The following is a 17,481-nucleotide window of genomic DNA, read 5'->3' as shown; positions in this document are numbered from 1 at the left end:
GAATTAAAGATTCGACGGATAACCGTGTCATCCTCTCTATTTCGGCGATTTGTTGTACGAATGCAACCGTTGCGATTGCCAAAAGAAATTATACCGCTCGAAATAAGATTCTGATTTTTTTTAATGTTTATTTATTTTTTTTTCTTTATTTTTAACATCTTTCTCTCGCTTTGTTTCCGCACGTTTTAAAGAACTGAGATTCCGATTGATCATAGCGTAATGCATGATCATAGTGACGAACTATCGTAGAGAGTCACCGAGGGGACTTTACGTTGTTTGAAACATCCTAGAATTATGAACATGTTAAACGCGGGCGGGAAAGTTCATCTCTGAGTTGTTTGAAAAATTTTACCATCTTTCTGAGTTTCTGTCCAAATTTGAGCACAAATCTTTTTAATAGGTTTTTAGAAAACGTGAAATATAACGCTAGATGAGACATTTTTGTATTCAACTTTTGAAAATCAAGAGAAATCAAAAATAATGTATCATGTTTTGACGCGTCTCGATTGAACGAGAATATTTTTGTTCATCCCATTGTTTGAAAGTCCACTGAAAATATCTTTGCAAGAGGAAAACACAAATCGTTTATGCTTTGCCAGTCGGAATTAAAACATTAAGATAACAATAAGACACGTTTTGCTTGGATAAATTGTTGAAACAATTTCACCGATATATTGAATTCGAAATTTTGTGTCTTTGTTGCAAGGCTCGAAGATTGAGCTTACAGTGTTGAAATTTTGAATAATCCAAAGCCCTGAGTATTCGGTTCGTCGTCGCGAGACATCCGTTATTGCTAACAGCATACGACGCATACAGAGACGGATGGAGAGGGTTTGAGATTTTTCAAGAAAGAATTCTTTTGAAACCGAAGTAACTCCCCGAGGCAGTCGCGTGTACCGGGCGTTATGACCCGGACATCCTCTGCGGGGTGAACAGAACTTTACTGCGGTAATATTTCAAATTTTATCGTTCGAAAATGTTGAGAAGACTTTGCCAGAGCTTTGGAATTCACGGGTACGTTTCGCCTGACAAACCACCTCCTCGTTTTTCCTCCACGCTGGTCGTCCTGTTTTTGCCTCAATTATTCCTGACCAACGATCAATATGCCTTGCGAGCATCGGTTTGAATAGTTAATCTGTACGAAACGACCCTTAAGCAACAACCACGATCGTAAACAACTTCTTTCAACGGATGTTTCATTCCGTCAAAGCAGAAAAACGAAGGGAACGGAAAACAACTGCTCTGTTATTTAACGCTCATTACAAACTTCAGCTTTTGGTTTTCAAATTTCAACCAGCGAGAACAGCATTGTCAATAGAAATTGCAGAAACGCTTACATTGATCGATGCTTCGTCATATTTTGAAAATGATACTGTACAAAATGAAAAAAATAAAATAAAAAGAAATTCAATTGAAATTTCTAGGGAACAGAAAATTTAAAGAGATTTTGGAAAGTAGCCTCTAGCATGACAAACGATCTACGGACTTATAAGTATGAAAGTTCACTCAAAATTAAACTTGATCCGAAGAATGTCCGTTTTTCTGCCACTCGTATAGCGCTATAATTACTAGATATTTTACATATTTATCAGTATATACCGAAGAGCCAGAGGGACATTTTTAGAACAATGTTGAAACCAAAAATGTAGGACTGAATGGAAAACGGCGTTTTGAAAAGGTTGAATCGAGCCTTATGCAGTTTGCCGTAGAAGAAGAGTTACCGTCTCAATAATTATTCAGTAGCAGATAACTGACGTAGTGCAATCAACCGTTCACTGTGTCAGAGAGTATTTCCGGTCGATCGACATTCAGACGTTTGCTCCGCCGTCAATTAGTGACATGTTACGTAGCCGTCGATGAAATTTCCCGAGATTTCATACTGAATTCAGACCGTTCTGATGTTTCGGTTAAAATAGATTAAAGAGGAGAAAATCACCAAAATTTCAATAGCGAGATGACGTCCAGGAAGAGCGTGTCGTCCTTACCGACTCCTAATCCTGATCCGAAACTCAAATCGAGAACGGACGCCCTCACAACCGAGTTTCAGTATTACGGGTAATTGCAAAAAAAATTTCTTCCAAAATTCTAGGCTATCGGTATATCTGGCTTGGAAGATTTAATTCGTTTAATTGACTCGTTAGAGCTGCGATCCGTAACCTGGCGCCCGCCCTAACCAACATGCAAGATAGAAGCCGGGTTCTTTTATGGGTAAACAAACTCTTTGGCGCCGAGTATCACGTCGAAGTGCTCAGGGATAAACGAAACAGGTAAAAATTTGGTGTGCGCGATTTAGCGATCGTTAGTTTACAATGGTTCCACGTATTCGACGGATTTTTCATCATCTCGTTTCAAATCTTTTACTTGTAAGCGTTTCTTCATTACGTTCGGATCCTATCTCAACTGAATTCCTCCCAGTTTCAAGTAATGCAAATATCGAACACGGTGTGCGATTTATTACTGTGCTGGATTACAGTGTAAAGCCTTTGATTCCAAGAAGAACTTCCGGCGTATAAGTGGGAAGTTTTTTGGGAAAAAATTGAGCTTCGCTGCAGGTGAGGTCGCAAATATCAAACTAATGACTCTGTGGTGTGTAGATACCTAGCTGCGATAACCGTGAATTTGATAAACGACGAATTGACCGGCGTCTTCGACGATGATCCACCGGTAGGCGCTACCAGAGACATGGCAACGATGTCAGTGATAAATGCCCCCTATGCGGAATGGGAGTTGGACACAACCTGGTCTGAATACGTGGCTGCGTTACCAGACAATTACGATGAGGTGAGAAGCGTAGCGTCGGATCTTGGTGAATTTTGATCACATCTCAGAATCGAATGGGAAACAGTCGGTTTGTATGATCAGAATTCAACGAGTCAATCTCGCGTTGATTAAATCGTGAATCGGTATACTTCAGATACCGTGCAGTTTCCACAAGCCTGGAGAAGAGTGTCTTAAGGATGAGGTTGAAATGGACGAACAACTCGATAACGTGAGTCAAACTACTTCGTACAGTTAACTTTGGTTGGATCGTTGATGTTAGAAAGATGTTGCAAAAATGTGAAAAATTGGCCCACATTCACGAAATTATGCATCAAACCTACGTATCGACGTATTTATGAAACTGCTGCTGCTACTGCTGCAGGGTATAAATGCCGTCGTAAATTAATACGAATCAATGAATAATCATTTTCGACACTCTTATTACATGGTTCTCACCTTAATTTAACGAGGTTATCCATCCGTTAAGTGTAAAATTATTGGTGCTTTCGGCCTATAATGAATAAAGTTCTGTGGAACAAGAATTTATCCAGCGAAACGATTACGTGTAGAACAAATTTTTTGGTTAGATGATGAGGCCAAAATTGAATGTCCTAATTACGCTGCTGTATAATCTTGTCAGATAATTATGCTTAATAATCTTCTAATAACAGATTCGACAATTCAATTTTCTCACTTATAGTCTAATCTACGTAGATTGATTCCAATCTATTTTCGTCTCTATATTCGGTATCTCGTCACTAAGTAATTGGTTTTTCAATATCAGTTCCAACGTTTATAAATTCGCTATAACGAGAGGTTCGAACGCTTTCCCATTTATTAATGATTCCTATTTCCATTACATAATACAGTGTCGTGGAGTTCTAAAATTAGTGCGCAAAATGTTGAATTTCTCTCTCTCGGTTGATCAGCAGGACAGATTCTCATATAATTGTATAAGAGATAGAGAATCTTGACAGGGTTCTAAAATAGATCGGTCATATTAATAATGAACAGAGAAGTCACGTGACCTTATCAATCAACTCGCCGTGCTTGATTATCCACTATTGTAAACGGCTCGGATCATTAGAACCTCGTACAAAAGTGTGTGGCAAATAATACGTGAAGATTTGTTTTCTTCCCCTAGGAATTCTGGTTCCTGATGTATCAAATTCGGCCATATGCTGCCCTGATGCCATGTAGAGATGCGCGAACGAAAGTTGCTGCCTGGATTCAAACTCTGTGCAGACTTGGTTGCAAAAAGTGCGGTCGAATGAAAGGGCTGCGAAACGACTATGCCTATGCGTTGTACGGGTGCGTATGCGGAGTGAATAAAATGGAAACGAAAAAAAGAAGAAAGAAAAATAATTGGCATGAAAAATGACACGTGCCGATAGTTCTCATTGACAATTTTTCCCCCCTCGCATTCAGATACGTTCACGATCTACGCGTGGCTGGACCGTTCCAAGATTTTCCACCTTGGAAAGATTTGAAGTCTCTTCCCGAAGCTGCAAAGTGAGTAAATCTCTCTCTTCTATACGGGACTGTACGTAAGAGTTTCGTTCGTTGAATCAGCAGAAACGCGTTGGAACTGTGACTAACCGTTCATTCTCAGGGCGAAATTGCGACTGTTGGCAAGCTGTGGTTATCAAACTATGCCAACAGACAATATCAATCACGCGACTCAATACCGCGGACAATGCTCATCCAAATTCTCACGACGAACCTCCGCCCTGAGCACAGTCGATATCGAATGCCTTCGGGAACTTGGCAGCAGTGATTTTCGAATTTAATGAGATCGCGGGAAGATGTTAGTAATTTATCAGCAAGCTGTCGAAGTGCTGCAGTGTAAAAAATAACGGTGTTAAAATGGACGGAAATTAACCGTTGTCCAATTATTATGCAACAATTTTTGTGGTTTGTTCGGAAATTCAACATGATATCGTGTAAGATTGACACGAAATAATAGTTTATACAATTCCACACTGCATTTTTGTTAAAGAACGTAAATTGATACATAAATTATGACAAGAATTATCTCTGATCGTGTTGCTTGTGCTTTTGTCGTTTCTACGGTTTCTATTTTTCACATCGTCGTTTCACGAGTCTATTTCATTCCCGAAGGCTCGCGGCTAAAAGACACCCGTTGACATCGCCCTACAGTGAAGAAGCCGACAATTTTATGTACGCTCAGCCAACCCCGGAAGAAGGCGCATTTTGCTACATTGCGGTTACCGGCGAATTCCTAAACACCGAATCACTGTTGCCTCCATAGACGAATGTGACGGAGGGACGCGAAGCGAAGTAATTAAAACCTGTCAAATTTAATGTATGAAAAAAAAATACGTGCCTGAACTATACTTTTGATTATGAATCGTCGAGATGATCTCACAGAATGATCAAACAATTATGTAATACCCGTAGTAAAAAAAAGTTACACGATTAATTTTCTCAGCTATTTCTATTATAATTCTAAAGAGTAACGGACAATAATTGATATTGAAAAACTTTCGATTCTCACCGCGTCAGAATTTGTAAATGCTTGATGAAACTTGAACAGAATTGCCAGTTTAATGTCATTGTCAAGACGTTGTATAAAAATGTGAAGGATGTATAAGATCACGAAGCACAGCGTTTAAGGTGACACGTCCTGATTTTAGCGTAGCCAAAAGACGACACCAGGGGCATTTATTCTTTCAATTTGGTGGAGAGCTCCGGCTTGATCGAGGCACGGTCGGTGGTTATAAGGTACAGTCTTTAGGCATAACAGTGTTCGCCCTATCTCCCCATCAGCATTCAGCTTTCGACGGTGTGTATGCGTGCCTGTATATATATATGTATAAAGACGCGTACAATCGCAAAGCGCGCACACACATAGTCAACCCCTGTACATAGGGGATATATTTTTCCGCGCTTTGGTATGATTAATACTCTGGGCAAGGGGTGGCGGGGTGGAGGGACGGGGCGGCTGGCGGCAAAGAGGTGGTCGTGGATGCCTTGGTGTATAGCAAATCCCCGTCACCCGCATTCAATTACGATGTTATCGCGAATACAGATGACAGTTATTTCCTTCGGTACACCCTACATATAACGCCACTGCTCTTGTGTAAAGTCAACGGTATAATATCCACCCACCACCAAGCCAGTGTATTGTATACCCCCCCCCCACACATATCTACACACTGGCACACATTCATATGTTATATGCATTTCGTGTATCGTACGCGTAGATGCATGTGTGACTGTATAATGCTCCGAATGTTTCCTCGATGTATGGGGATCATTTGAGATAAAGTTATTGCCATTTTTCTTCCGACATTATGTGTGCATTTCTCCATATACCGAAAAATCAAAGTTTATCATTCTTCGCTGGTACGTTTATGCGCTTAGTTAATTAAATCTGACATCGTCTTAGGCTGGAATAGATAGGAGTAGAATCCCTAAAGCGTAGATAATAAATAAGCTATGACAGCATTCAATTTCTAATCATCAATCTGGTGAATAGACAAATTCTTTAATTTCTTGTGTGCAAAGAAAAAGTACATTTTAGCAAGTACTCATGATACATTTTCGATGATAAGAAGAGTTTCGTTCATATTCGTTCATTCATATTTTGTCAAAGTTACTTTTGTTACAGTTTTTTCGGAATATATAATGGAAAACCAGCTTTCTTTTATCGAGCAGGACAAGACTTGATAAAAAACAAAAAAAAAAAAACGAACAGCGATGAATATAAAATGTACGAAATTTTTCGGCTGCGTCATTACATTGTCTTTGAGACTAGAATAAGAAAAAAAATGATAAACAGATCCGTAACCAGGGTGTAAACATTAAGACGAGCTTCGCAGTTGTAAATACGTGGATCGAGTTTCGAACAGGTATTATTCATTGACCACTGAAGAGTAAAAGCGAAACATCCAAGGTAGCCCTGCGTGTGAAGTATGCTGATGGGAGATTCTTGTACCGCTCGTCATTTCTGTCAGATCAGTCTGTCACAAAAGTTTGACTGACTTCAATAGGACACTCGTGTTCGACTAATGGATTTCCAGCGTTGCTTGCGAATTTTTTAATGAACTTAGTTTATTTCGGGTCTATTTTTACTATTCCACATACGTGGTTTATCGCAAGGATAAGTGATTCTTGTCTAAAATCTAAATCGGACTTGGCACGTGAAAATGCGTACGACGTGTAACGAGAAGAAAAAATTGATAGGTATCTCAAAAATGGATGACACCAGTCGTATAGAGGTTAGTTGTCTTGAAATCCGCGAGCAATTTGTCGTTAAATAATATATCGCCGGTTCAATAATTGACTGTAGTGCCTGGCTGATGGGTCGTCGCATCACTGACAAACAAATCCGGGCAGAAATACGGGACCTGTACGGAATGGCGCGTGGGTAAAATCGACGGGACGTCAATCGAAGCCGAGTGTACGAATACCCAATGGGGATACATTAAACCGGATTGACACTGATACTCTTAATACGCGCGGGAAATGCAGCTCGACCGTTTGACAGTATCGTGCGTTTTATCCGTTTGTAATTCGAGTGTCCGGAGAGGTACCCCAGCGATGTTATCGCTATGGCCAGTGCTCTCTAACTAGGTATTTTGATATCCAGGAGGAGGGAAAGAGTCGACCACCGCTTATCGACCCTCTACCAGTCGATCAACGGAACAAGTTCAAGAGTTTATGGCAAGGTCGTATAGAAAGAAACACGGTTTGTGCCGGAATGTGTACTTCGTGACAAACAAAAAAATAAAAGGTACGAATTACCGAAGATTGTGATTTCTATAATGGGTAGTGTGCGAAAAGAATATCGGATGTGATATTATTTCTCAGTCTGTGAATTTTGGTAACCAAAATGACACTCAAAATTTTGCAGGAAGGATACTGCGACCGAATTTCCTGATGTTTATTTTCTTTTTTTTTAATTATCTTATCACACATCCCAAGTGATTTTCAATCGGTCATCGGAGCGAAGCAAAGATTAACACTGATTGTGAGAGCCAACGCGTCGATTCCAGAGCTCGTAACCAGATATGTGAATGTGTTTCCGCTCACAGAGTGAACAGAAATAAATTCATGGTTTCCAAGTTTCACCCAACTAAACAATTAACATCTGATTCTACTTCATCGACAGATTCACCCGAACACAGATACAGGTACTAATTACAACCGAGTCTTTTCTATAATCATTCGCATGTTCTCGTAGAAAACACATTTTTCCTTTTGACCGCTAAGAATCGTATTCTCATTGTCAGCGGATATGGTAAATATACATAGTTTCGGCCGTAGTTGGAAACGAAGAGAAATTCAGTCAGCATCTCTCAATAAATCCGTTTGTACTTGTCAGCGCTGAGGTTAAAATACAGTACCTAACAATAAATCGAATAAAACTTGTGTCAATATAATAGTGAAAACATAAAAACCAAGACAATTCTTAATTTGAACTTGCAGTAACGTAGCGCAAAAACGGCATCAGTTCCAGAATTCAAGTTCTGAGCCACATCGAAAGCATCGGGTATAAAATAAGTCCCGAAAAATACGAACAATTCGATTGTCGTTTAAAAAAAAAAAAAAAAACGACTCCAGCCTTTCTCAGACACTGTTTCCGAACGAGAACCGCCGTTTCCCACGACTAGACGGTTAGGCAATAGTACACGGGCGTGAAAGAAGGCGGAATAAGCGTTCCGAGACTCGGGATCCCAAGTTGGTCCGTTTATTCGTAACAGGGGACCCAAGGCTGCCGCTTTACCTTGGCTAACCTAATTTAACTGAACCTCGGGCGAGCCTGATGCCGGAATAAAGTACTCAACGTGGTTAGGAGCAGTTAGGCGGGTTAGCTCGGCAATGTACCGAGGAAATTATCGTTACTTTAGACAGCCACAAAACGGTGCTCGTGGGGAGGATTGGAAAAAGGTTGCTCTCAGGGAGGAATTCCTGTCATTGAGGGTCGCGGACGGGAAAGCTTACGGGAAATTTTCAGCCACTGACAATAATCCTGCGGTAAGCAAGACGTTAGGTGTATAAGTTAGCTGTCTGGCATCTTGTGCAGAACCGTAATTACCCCCTCGCATGCGGCAGAGAAACAGCTCGTTCGTTCCGATACCCAACCCCCCGCAAAGCCCCACGGTGAAGGTACGCGATACCGATACTGACTATTCCGAGCTCGCTAAGCTAAGAATATTGCCCAAGGGACTACATGCTAATGCCCAACTCCAATGCATATTAATGGGTATGAAGTGCGCGGCTAACTGCTGTGTACAGAGCGCTGCACAACTCTTCGGATTTCCGCTAAGTGCGGATAAAATTGGACTCACTGATTCACTCTGGCTTGTTGAAAAATGTCAATATGGATAATGGAGAGTGCAACTTGTATCTGTCTGCCCGCTTCCACTCAGGGTATTAGATTTGAATCTATATATCGATTCGTTGGGCCATTTGATACGGTGCCTGAGATGGAACAAAGCTGTAGCAAATACATGTGTACAAGATTCAAAATTTCACGTCGAAAATAATTAGAAATTTTAGAGTTTTTTAAGCTTACACAGAAAAAAAGAATTACCCAAACTCTACAATGACTGCACTCGCGTTGTTCCATGTTTTGGTAATTTCATGCATACTTGGTGCACGTCCGGAGCTTATCGAAGACAAAACGAAATCATAACAATTAAAATGGCGATTGAACTTTGAATTCCATACCAGTCGTTTAAATCAGGCCTTCTAATGAATTCTGGACTTGAATCGTGTAATTTTTTCCTTAATCGGAACGAACGAGAGTCTTGAAACTGAATCGTGTTTGCATTTTTTGGTTATAGTGATGCAAGAAGGTATCTTGTTTTAGAATAAAAAACGCATCAAGCTGGGAAACACATGACTGTTATTGACTTCAATCTTTTTTATACCCACTTAGCGTCGCATAGCGTGAGTATTTTTGCACATGTTGGGACTACGTAAGAAGTGCGACGAGCAATCAGAGCAGCATCGTTGAAAGACTGCTCCGAGGAACTTCATTTGAACAGTCTTTGTTTATAAACTTAGAAACGGGATGCCGCGGAATATAGCTCCGCTGGTTCTAATTACCCAGAGTGCTTCGTTTCTTTCATTCAACGCAGCTAGCTAACTAGTTGTGAAACTTTTGACCGAGTAAGAGCCGGGGTGAATTAATCAAGTAAAGCTGAGCCGGTGGCAATTGTTTGTCGGCCCGGGCATAAGTAAAACCCTAATAAATAGCCGGAAGAAAGCTCCGTGATAATTAAGCCAGCTGAAGAGAAAAGGACCAAAAATGGCGGGATGGTGTTTGGTGTTTTCTTGCGCACGCATACACTCGCACTCTCGTACATCCCCGCACCCATACTCTCGTCGTTTAATTACTCCAGTAATCACTCACCCGCGGATCTATCGCTAACCCCAAGCCAGTTTGGATTTAAAATCATTGAAGTAAAGGAGAGAGAAAAAAAAAAACTTAGGGTAAATAGTGGACACGATACAGGAGGAGCCCTGCGTTAAGCGTACAGATTGTGAACTGCGGAAAGGCTACAATTCGGTTACCCAACAAGGGGGATGACTTCGTTCGTTCGAACGAACTCACTGTTTAATTGCGAAGCTGTAATTTTTACCCCTGCAGAAAGCGCGGTTCTGCTTCACTTAAAATTTCTTAATGGGAGAGTATACCGTCGCGAGTTGACTTACACCGTTGTCAAATGCTGGGTAAAAACTCTGGTTCAGTCGGTATACCTATGCCTGTTTTTTTAGTGAACGGAATTGGGGTGCGCGAATGAAACACGCCGTTGACAACGAAAAACAATTTAAAAAATCGACCGCTCTAACGGAATGTTAATGCTTTCCGCCCTCTGACTGCACGACTATAACAGGGCGACGGTCGTCGTGCACGGTTACTGATTCCGAAGCCTGAATCCTGATTAAAATTCTGTTCGTACGTCCGAGCCAATTATAGCGCCTACGTTGCGGTGAATATTGGAACTGCTAAACGTTTCCATTCAGCGGGATTTTTTAGTTTGACAAAGAGTCGTGATTCCGTGGACAGGGAAGGGAAGCCAAGTTAATGCTCGGTGGCAAAAATCGAGGGTTCACGCCGGTGAGCCTCCTTGTGCTGTTTGGACTTTGCTGGAGGACAAACAGATAGGAGAAACAATGCGGTGAATCTGACTATCGGATATATTTGGTTGCTCGTCGGTTGCTGCGTGCAAAACACGGTGACCACCGCATCCGGGGTAAAGATCGTTAAATTTAACGTTTATTGACAGTAGGGTATAAAATTTAATTAATCCAAAAGTGATTATCAGCAGAATCATGGCGGCCGGGGCTGATTCTATCACTGGCAATCACCCCATTACCCGGGATGGTCCAGGCATAACCCTTCAAACTCATTTTACCTCACTCTGCAGACCTGACATGGCAACTAGCAGCAGTAACATTACCCTGCTGGGCATTCGATTTCCTATTTCCTTTAGTACCCACCCACCGTCCGAACTCCCAACCGCGAAGATCAAATTGCACCGGACTATGTGTTCCGAAGGGTATCAGACCTTGTAACACAGTTCGAGACGATCCGGTATCGGAAAATTCCGACTCGTCAGGCTTCGAAAAATCAAAATCTATCGGTAATGACGCGAACACGAACATCCGGCTGTGGCACCCCGAACCTAGGGACATCCCCGTAAAGCCCTGGCATATTTTACGGATCGCATAAGAGAACGCGAATGGTTTACGTAGGCTGGCTGGTCGCTCCATCAAGGTTGCAGGGGGACCCAAGGAATCCGAAATTAGGTATTCCCGAATCGTAGGAATAATTTGTCAGGCATTATCTTGAGCGGAAGATTTGAGATTTGAAACTTTGAATAGATGAGTAAAGTGGCTGCCGTTGGGTGCCCCTCTCCCCCTGCAGCCCCGCTACACCACCCCTCTCTTCTCAACTTGACTCGGCAACTCCTCCCTGCAATGCGAGCCTCACACCGTCCTCTTCCCCCTCATATTAATTCCACAGGCCTACCATCTTAATGTCTGAGGTGCTCCCTGAGGTGGCGTGAATGCATTTGCTTTAATGACAACCAATCAAGTCGTAAGACGCTCGATTATCTCCGCGATTACATCCACCTCTGGCATCCATTCAAATCCCCCCACACTTCGGCCACCGATTTGCGTGTGGGGACAAAAACTTGTCACGCGGTTTCAGGTCGAGTGGAATTTACGCGTACTTAGGTAGATACCGTGCCAAATACGTACTTCAGCTAAGATTCCTCGCGCGAGCTATTAATCGGTTTCCAAGATTGATGGAATACTATAAGACAGTAGAGGAACAAGAAGTTGTATACTCTTCAAGTCGAGTTCCATGAAGTTTTACGAAAGCTTACAAGCTTGGACTCTTATGCACAGAATTTTTTGAATCCACACAAATAACTATAGATCACGTATAACGCATGAAATGTTACTACCAGCCATTGCAATATCGTTAATTTGTTTCAGGCTAGGAACAAGACGACGAGAGATTTGGGCAAGCGGCAATTTCTAATTGAACAGAAGCTGTCCTCGCGATTTGCGAAGACATTCGGAAAATCAACCTTCGGTCTGGATTCGATCGATCAGGCTGTCTTTCTTTCGCGTCGGTGTAAAACGAAGGAATCTCAGAGTGCTCGTCAGTCAGGCAGAAGTGATCAACCTCCAGTCGATGTAACAACCAAACGAAGTAGCAGCCCGAAGTCTAACGACTCCTGAACGATCTTTCCGTCTTCTCGATTACCACAACGCAAGCCGCCTAACAAGACATTGTTCCCAATAGCTTCACTATTTCCCCCCGAACAGCGCCATCACCACCACCACCACCACCACAACGAGTATCATGGAAGGGGGCCAAGACTGGATGGGCAAGGGGCTCGCGAGCAACACCATCAGCGGAAGCGAGTCCGCAAGACCGAGCTCGGAGCAGTTAACAACCACGAGGTTGCTACGGTCGTTAGCAACCCGCTACCACGTTTTCAGACAGTGCGGAGGCCGCACTGTCGGTGGGTTGCGGGCTCGCCTTTGTAGTGGTGAGAATGTTACGTGCGAGTTTAGCGTCCCGTGTCCCACGTAGACATGCGAAAGTCCCGAACGCCGCAGCGGGGGATGAAGGGGGGAGATAGACGGAGGGAATTCTCGCAAGGGGGTGCTTGGGAGACCAGAATGGCACCGCGGCCAACGATGGCCCATTGATGGCTCCGAACCTCGTAACATTAATTTGTATGGGCCACAGATTAGGTCAGATTAGGGTATCACCCGTTCTGTCCTACCCTATATCTCATCTCGTGTCGCCGCGTCCTTTCCCCGATTCCACGCAGAGGATCTTTCGTCCATTTCCGTTTTTCTGGCTTCCCCTCTTTAGGTTTCATTCGGACGATGCATGGCGGTCACAATCTTTGGGTTCGGTGTTGGCTTCTTGACGAGCTTGCAGTCTTTTGGAAAAAGGAAAGCCCTAGGTTACCAAATAAGTCGAACTACAAATACTCTCAAAATTACCAAATTTCTAAAACGCTATGAGACAATGAATTCTGTTGAAATCATCCTACTAGCGGCAATACGAGCAAACCATTCGACAGAAAAACGCATGACAAAGTCTATTAGTTTTTGATCATACTCGTTTGTAACCGTCTTCTGAGTTGATTTTTCTCACAAACCCTTTGCAGTATAAATAAATTCACAAATGAATAACTTAAAGTTTATTTAAGGTGCTTTTGGGGTAGGAATATTCGCGTTCCAGAGCTGCACTTTGTTTGTATTTATATTCGAAAGAAGTTTTATGATTTGAAAACCCAATTCAAAACTAAATCTCGGAGGTAATTGCGACTAACGTGGTTCATATGCCATCCTGTATTATCAAAAAGCATTTTTGTATTTTCATTTTCAATTTGAATAGGATGTGACGACCATTTCGAAAGAAAATTATATAACGGAACGGCAGTATCATCCTCCACAACATCGGTCGCATTACGTAGCTGTATAGACTTAATGTATTCTTCGAGACTGCGGCCCCCAGGAAAAATACAGATTAAAGCCTTAAGCACGGATTTAAAGGTTATTTATGCAGTGCTAAGCGCGAGCATTAGAGCGTATTACATTTTGTGACTCGTATGAAATCGGTTCAAGAACCTCTTTTACCGTCGCCTGTAACCGAAATCCGACGATAATCGTCCAACTCGGACTTGTTTTAAAGTTTCAGCGAACTTTGAAATATTTCACGTTGAAAATAAAAAAAGGTGAGTGAGATAATAATCATTACCGTCTATGACAGCCAAGGCTCGACTTAGTTCGAAATAGACTTACGGCCAATTATAAACCACCGATCGAAATTGCAGCGTGCGTTTTAACAGTCTCGTTCTCTTCAGAGGTTCAACATATATGTATAGGTAAGCTGAAAGTAAGTATTTGATTACAGCTCTGCGAGCGGTAACTCTTCGGGTGTAACTACCCGACTAGTCGTTCTTTCCTCACGTCTTTCCTCCCACAATCCTCGGGCCATTCGCCGTTTCCGCCGGCTTCAAACTCTCCCCTCGGCCCCGAAGGTAAGCCAGTATCCAAGACGAAGAAGGAAAGATACTTTCTCGACTCGAGTCATACGATGTACGATATACCTAGACCTACTTTGTTACTGCGTAGTTAATTTTAACGCGAGCTACGTGTTCCTGATTTCTTCAACTATGCCCGACGAGTTTACAACCCACTCGGACCAACCTGCAGTAGGCTTTGGGCGATAAAAAAATTCCCTCAGTCTGCACCTTAACCCGACACCTACCTTGTTGTGTGGAGTTGCAGTTTCATTGCAGCTGCAGGCTGTCGGTCTCCCGAGTGGAGAGACTTCGTCCTTCGACTTCCGGTCAGTAGAAGCTCGATTCTCGCACGCCGCTCGGCGATATTACTTCTTATCAGATTTGTTCGCGAATTGTATTTACGGAGGTTAATACAGGGAGCTTTCGGCCATGACTACCAAATTAGGAGGCGTCCTGCACCCTCCTCGTCGCGCTAAGTTCTTAAGCTTCGGCCCAAGTTATTCGCCCTTCGCCGCGAGCCGCCCCTCTTCTCTCGGTTTAGTTTTTAATGATTATTGCACCGAGCGCCCAGGTATTACGAAGGTTGTCCACATTTGCATATCGCCCCGGTCTCAAACCAGCCGTTGAAACTTGTCGCTCGCGCCGCGCCACTCCTGCAAGCGCACTCCAACTTTTAAGCCCACCCTTTACAACTGTACTTGTAATTCCCGGTACACTCTTTAATGGCACTTCGCTTCGAGTACCTTAATTAACGTTTTGTTAGACTTTGGTTAATTAATCCTTTTGAAAAATTTACACTGCTGTGCGTGTTATATATTGTCCACGCGCCCAGCTTCGTTGCTGCCACAACCGGTATATTATTAAGGCAAAGTCGACCGATCAGAAAAGTACAGATTTGTTTTCAACTTGGAAGTTGTAAAGAAAAGTTGAAAAAACTGGTCCACTCTAGACCTCTAGGCTGTGGGTATGAAGAAAAATCTGGAACTTCTTTATCCCCAAAGGAGTGTAGAGAAACTTTCATTTTATGTACCTACTAAGCTTGAATTTGAACAAAATTTCAGTTCATTATTTGAAACAATACTGCCAATAACCTTTAATCCAGAGAACTATTTCAACCGATGAAGATTAAAGTATCTTTGGAATTTAGAGAAATGAAAACTTGGTTGGCCACAAGACCATGCGACCGAGAACTTTGAAAATAGCAAGGTAGTTGGTATCCATTGCGGAATGACGCGTATTAATGCGTTGGATTAAACGAAATCATCGAGTCGGTGAGCTAGTTGATTCACAGCCTTTGCGGGTGGAGAGTCTCTCGATTTACACGTTATTTAGCGGCAGACTGAACTGAGCATGTTCTTGGATAAAGTTGACCCGGGTAAGATATTCGTCGGATGATTAACAGCCAAAGTTGGGGTTTAAGGGTCGGAGATATTTTGATACGGCAGTTAAGCCGGCGATACTTGTTGTTGAAATACGCGTTTTCGTGTCGGGCTCTTTTCAACCACGCGTTAAAAACTACCACAAGGTCTCCGGCCAGCGACAATAGCTTTACAGCCCTGAGGGTTCTTGTATAGAGATCCTATCTGTATTTCATTAACATTATTCTCAGCGGTAGACTTGCCTTCCCTCTTCGTCCTCCTCCACCTCCACCTCATTCTCCTTTTCCTCCCTCCCACGCCATTCCACTAACCACCACCAACCTTTACGCCGCACTCGATTGTGCTCTCAAAACCATCCAGGTTTCCACTCTGTTCATTATCTACCGAATCGTTACCTGTTTCTTTTTTTTTGCTTGTCGATTCCGCTTTTGTTTTTGCATTTGCATTTACCTCCCGCAAACCTATAAAAGCCCCACTTTCATTGGCTAAAATTGACGCTCAACTGTCAATTTGAATTCTCCAAGCTGTATCGTTGCCTTGTTTATCTGCCATACTTCCGAAATTTTTACCGCATGATTTATTCTCAAAATACACTGGTTTTATTACATTTATAAAGGACTTTTTCAACGGTTGACCACTGTTGGTGATTTTTCATACAGTCTGCGCCGGCTTTTCATGTAAAAGAATTGCATTTTCTTCCTTCCACAAACTTGACAAAAATTTGTCTTTGATGAATAATCGTCAAGTTATTATCGAAATAATCCAACTTTTCATTTCAATCAGAACAATATTAAGGTTAAGGAAATGGAGAAAAAAAAACAATCACCGACCCATTGTGTGCTATAAATTAAGTCGCGGTTGATAATTGATAATAATCTATTCATAATTTAGGTTCAAATTGAATTTTCTTTTTGGAGCAAATCAAAAAATTTGAATCGTAATATCCTCAAGTTATTGAAATTTATGTAATAATTTCTGTAGGTGAGAAGCATTTAAAAATTTGACTGGAAATTCACTTCTCAATAGCGATTTCAAAGAAAGAAGTGAATCGAGGATACTTTCACTTGGTATGTACGATATTCAAATTTCCGTTGTACAGTTTGAAAGCAAACGTACAGAAAATAATGAACGTTACAGGGATAGAAAAAAGTTGAGTTAAAAAAGTAAGCAACGAACGAAACGGCAGACGAATAAAATAATAAAAAAAACCCTTTATATCCGTGTAATAAAACCGGAAAAATGCATGTCATAGCCGAAGCAGCGACCCGGAATTCAATAGCAACAACAAACTCCGTGGGACTGGAGGCATTATTCGGCGGTAAAATTTTATTCGGCAAACATTTATTGGCGTATTGTAAAGCTCCCGGGCGTTATTTGATAACGACAAATTATTGTTACGAGAAAAAATGGTGGGCTGCAGGGTCCGAGGTTGGCGGAGGTTGGGCGAGGCTTTGCGAGTCAGCCCGGCTATCGCCCGACAAACATATCCCGGCGCTAATCTCCCGATATTTTAGCGGATTTATATTTTCAGTCCCGGCAGCGCGCTGATCCCCCGAGATATGCGAACCGAATAGGACAGCGCACTCCTATCCCACCGCCGACTTCCATCGCTCCGTTTTTCACCCCGATGTACAGGTGTTTCAGGGCTATTTTTCTACAATTTCGCGATCCCCGATCGTTGCCACGACCTATTATCGCGGTGCTTTGTAACACCTCTAATTAGAAATCAATTTTCGTGACAATTTAAAACGATGCTTTGATCATGCATGTTTGCAGGTGAGTCAAACCTGGTGTACGACTTG

The 17,481-nt window shown here is 42.2% G+C and overlaps 1 protein-coding gene across 1 annotated transcript; it reads left to right on the top strand.

Moving 5' to 3' along the window:
* Window positions 1–1,954: 1,954 nt before the first annotated feature.
* LOC124307274 (uncharacterized) lies at window positions 1,955–5,043 on the top strand. The gene is made up of 7 exons (XM_046768794.1): window positions 1,955–2,055; window positions 2,142–2,267; window positions 2,595–2,781; window positions 2,915–2,989; window positions 3,905–4,071; window positions 4,189–4,272; window positions 4,882–5,043. Exons 1-7 carry the CDS (start codon window positions 1,955–1,957, stop codon window positions 5,030–5,032), a joined length of 891 nt encoding a protein of 296 aa, XP_046624750.1. The 3' UTR covers window positions 5,033–5,043.
* Window positions 5,044–17,481: the final 12,438 nt, after the last annotated feature.

Source organism: Neodiprion virginianus, chromosome 6, assembly GCF_021901495.1.
Source record: "Neodiprion virginianus isolate iyNeoVirg1 chromosome 6, iyNeoVirg1.1, whole genome shotgun sequence".
NCBI lineage: Eukaryota > Metazoa > Arthropoda > Insecta > Hymenoptera > Diprionidae > Neodiprion > Neodiprion virginianus.
This window is presented reverse-complemented; position numbering and strand designations above follow the sequence as displayed.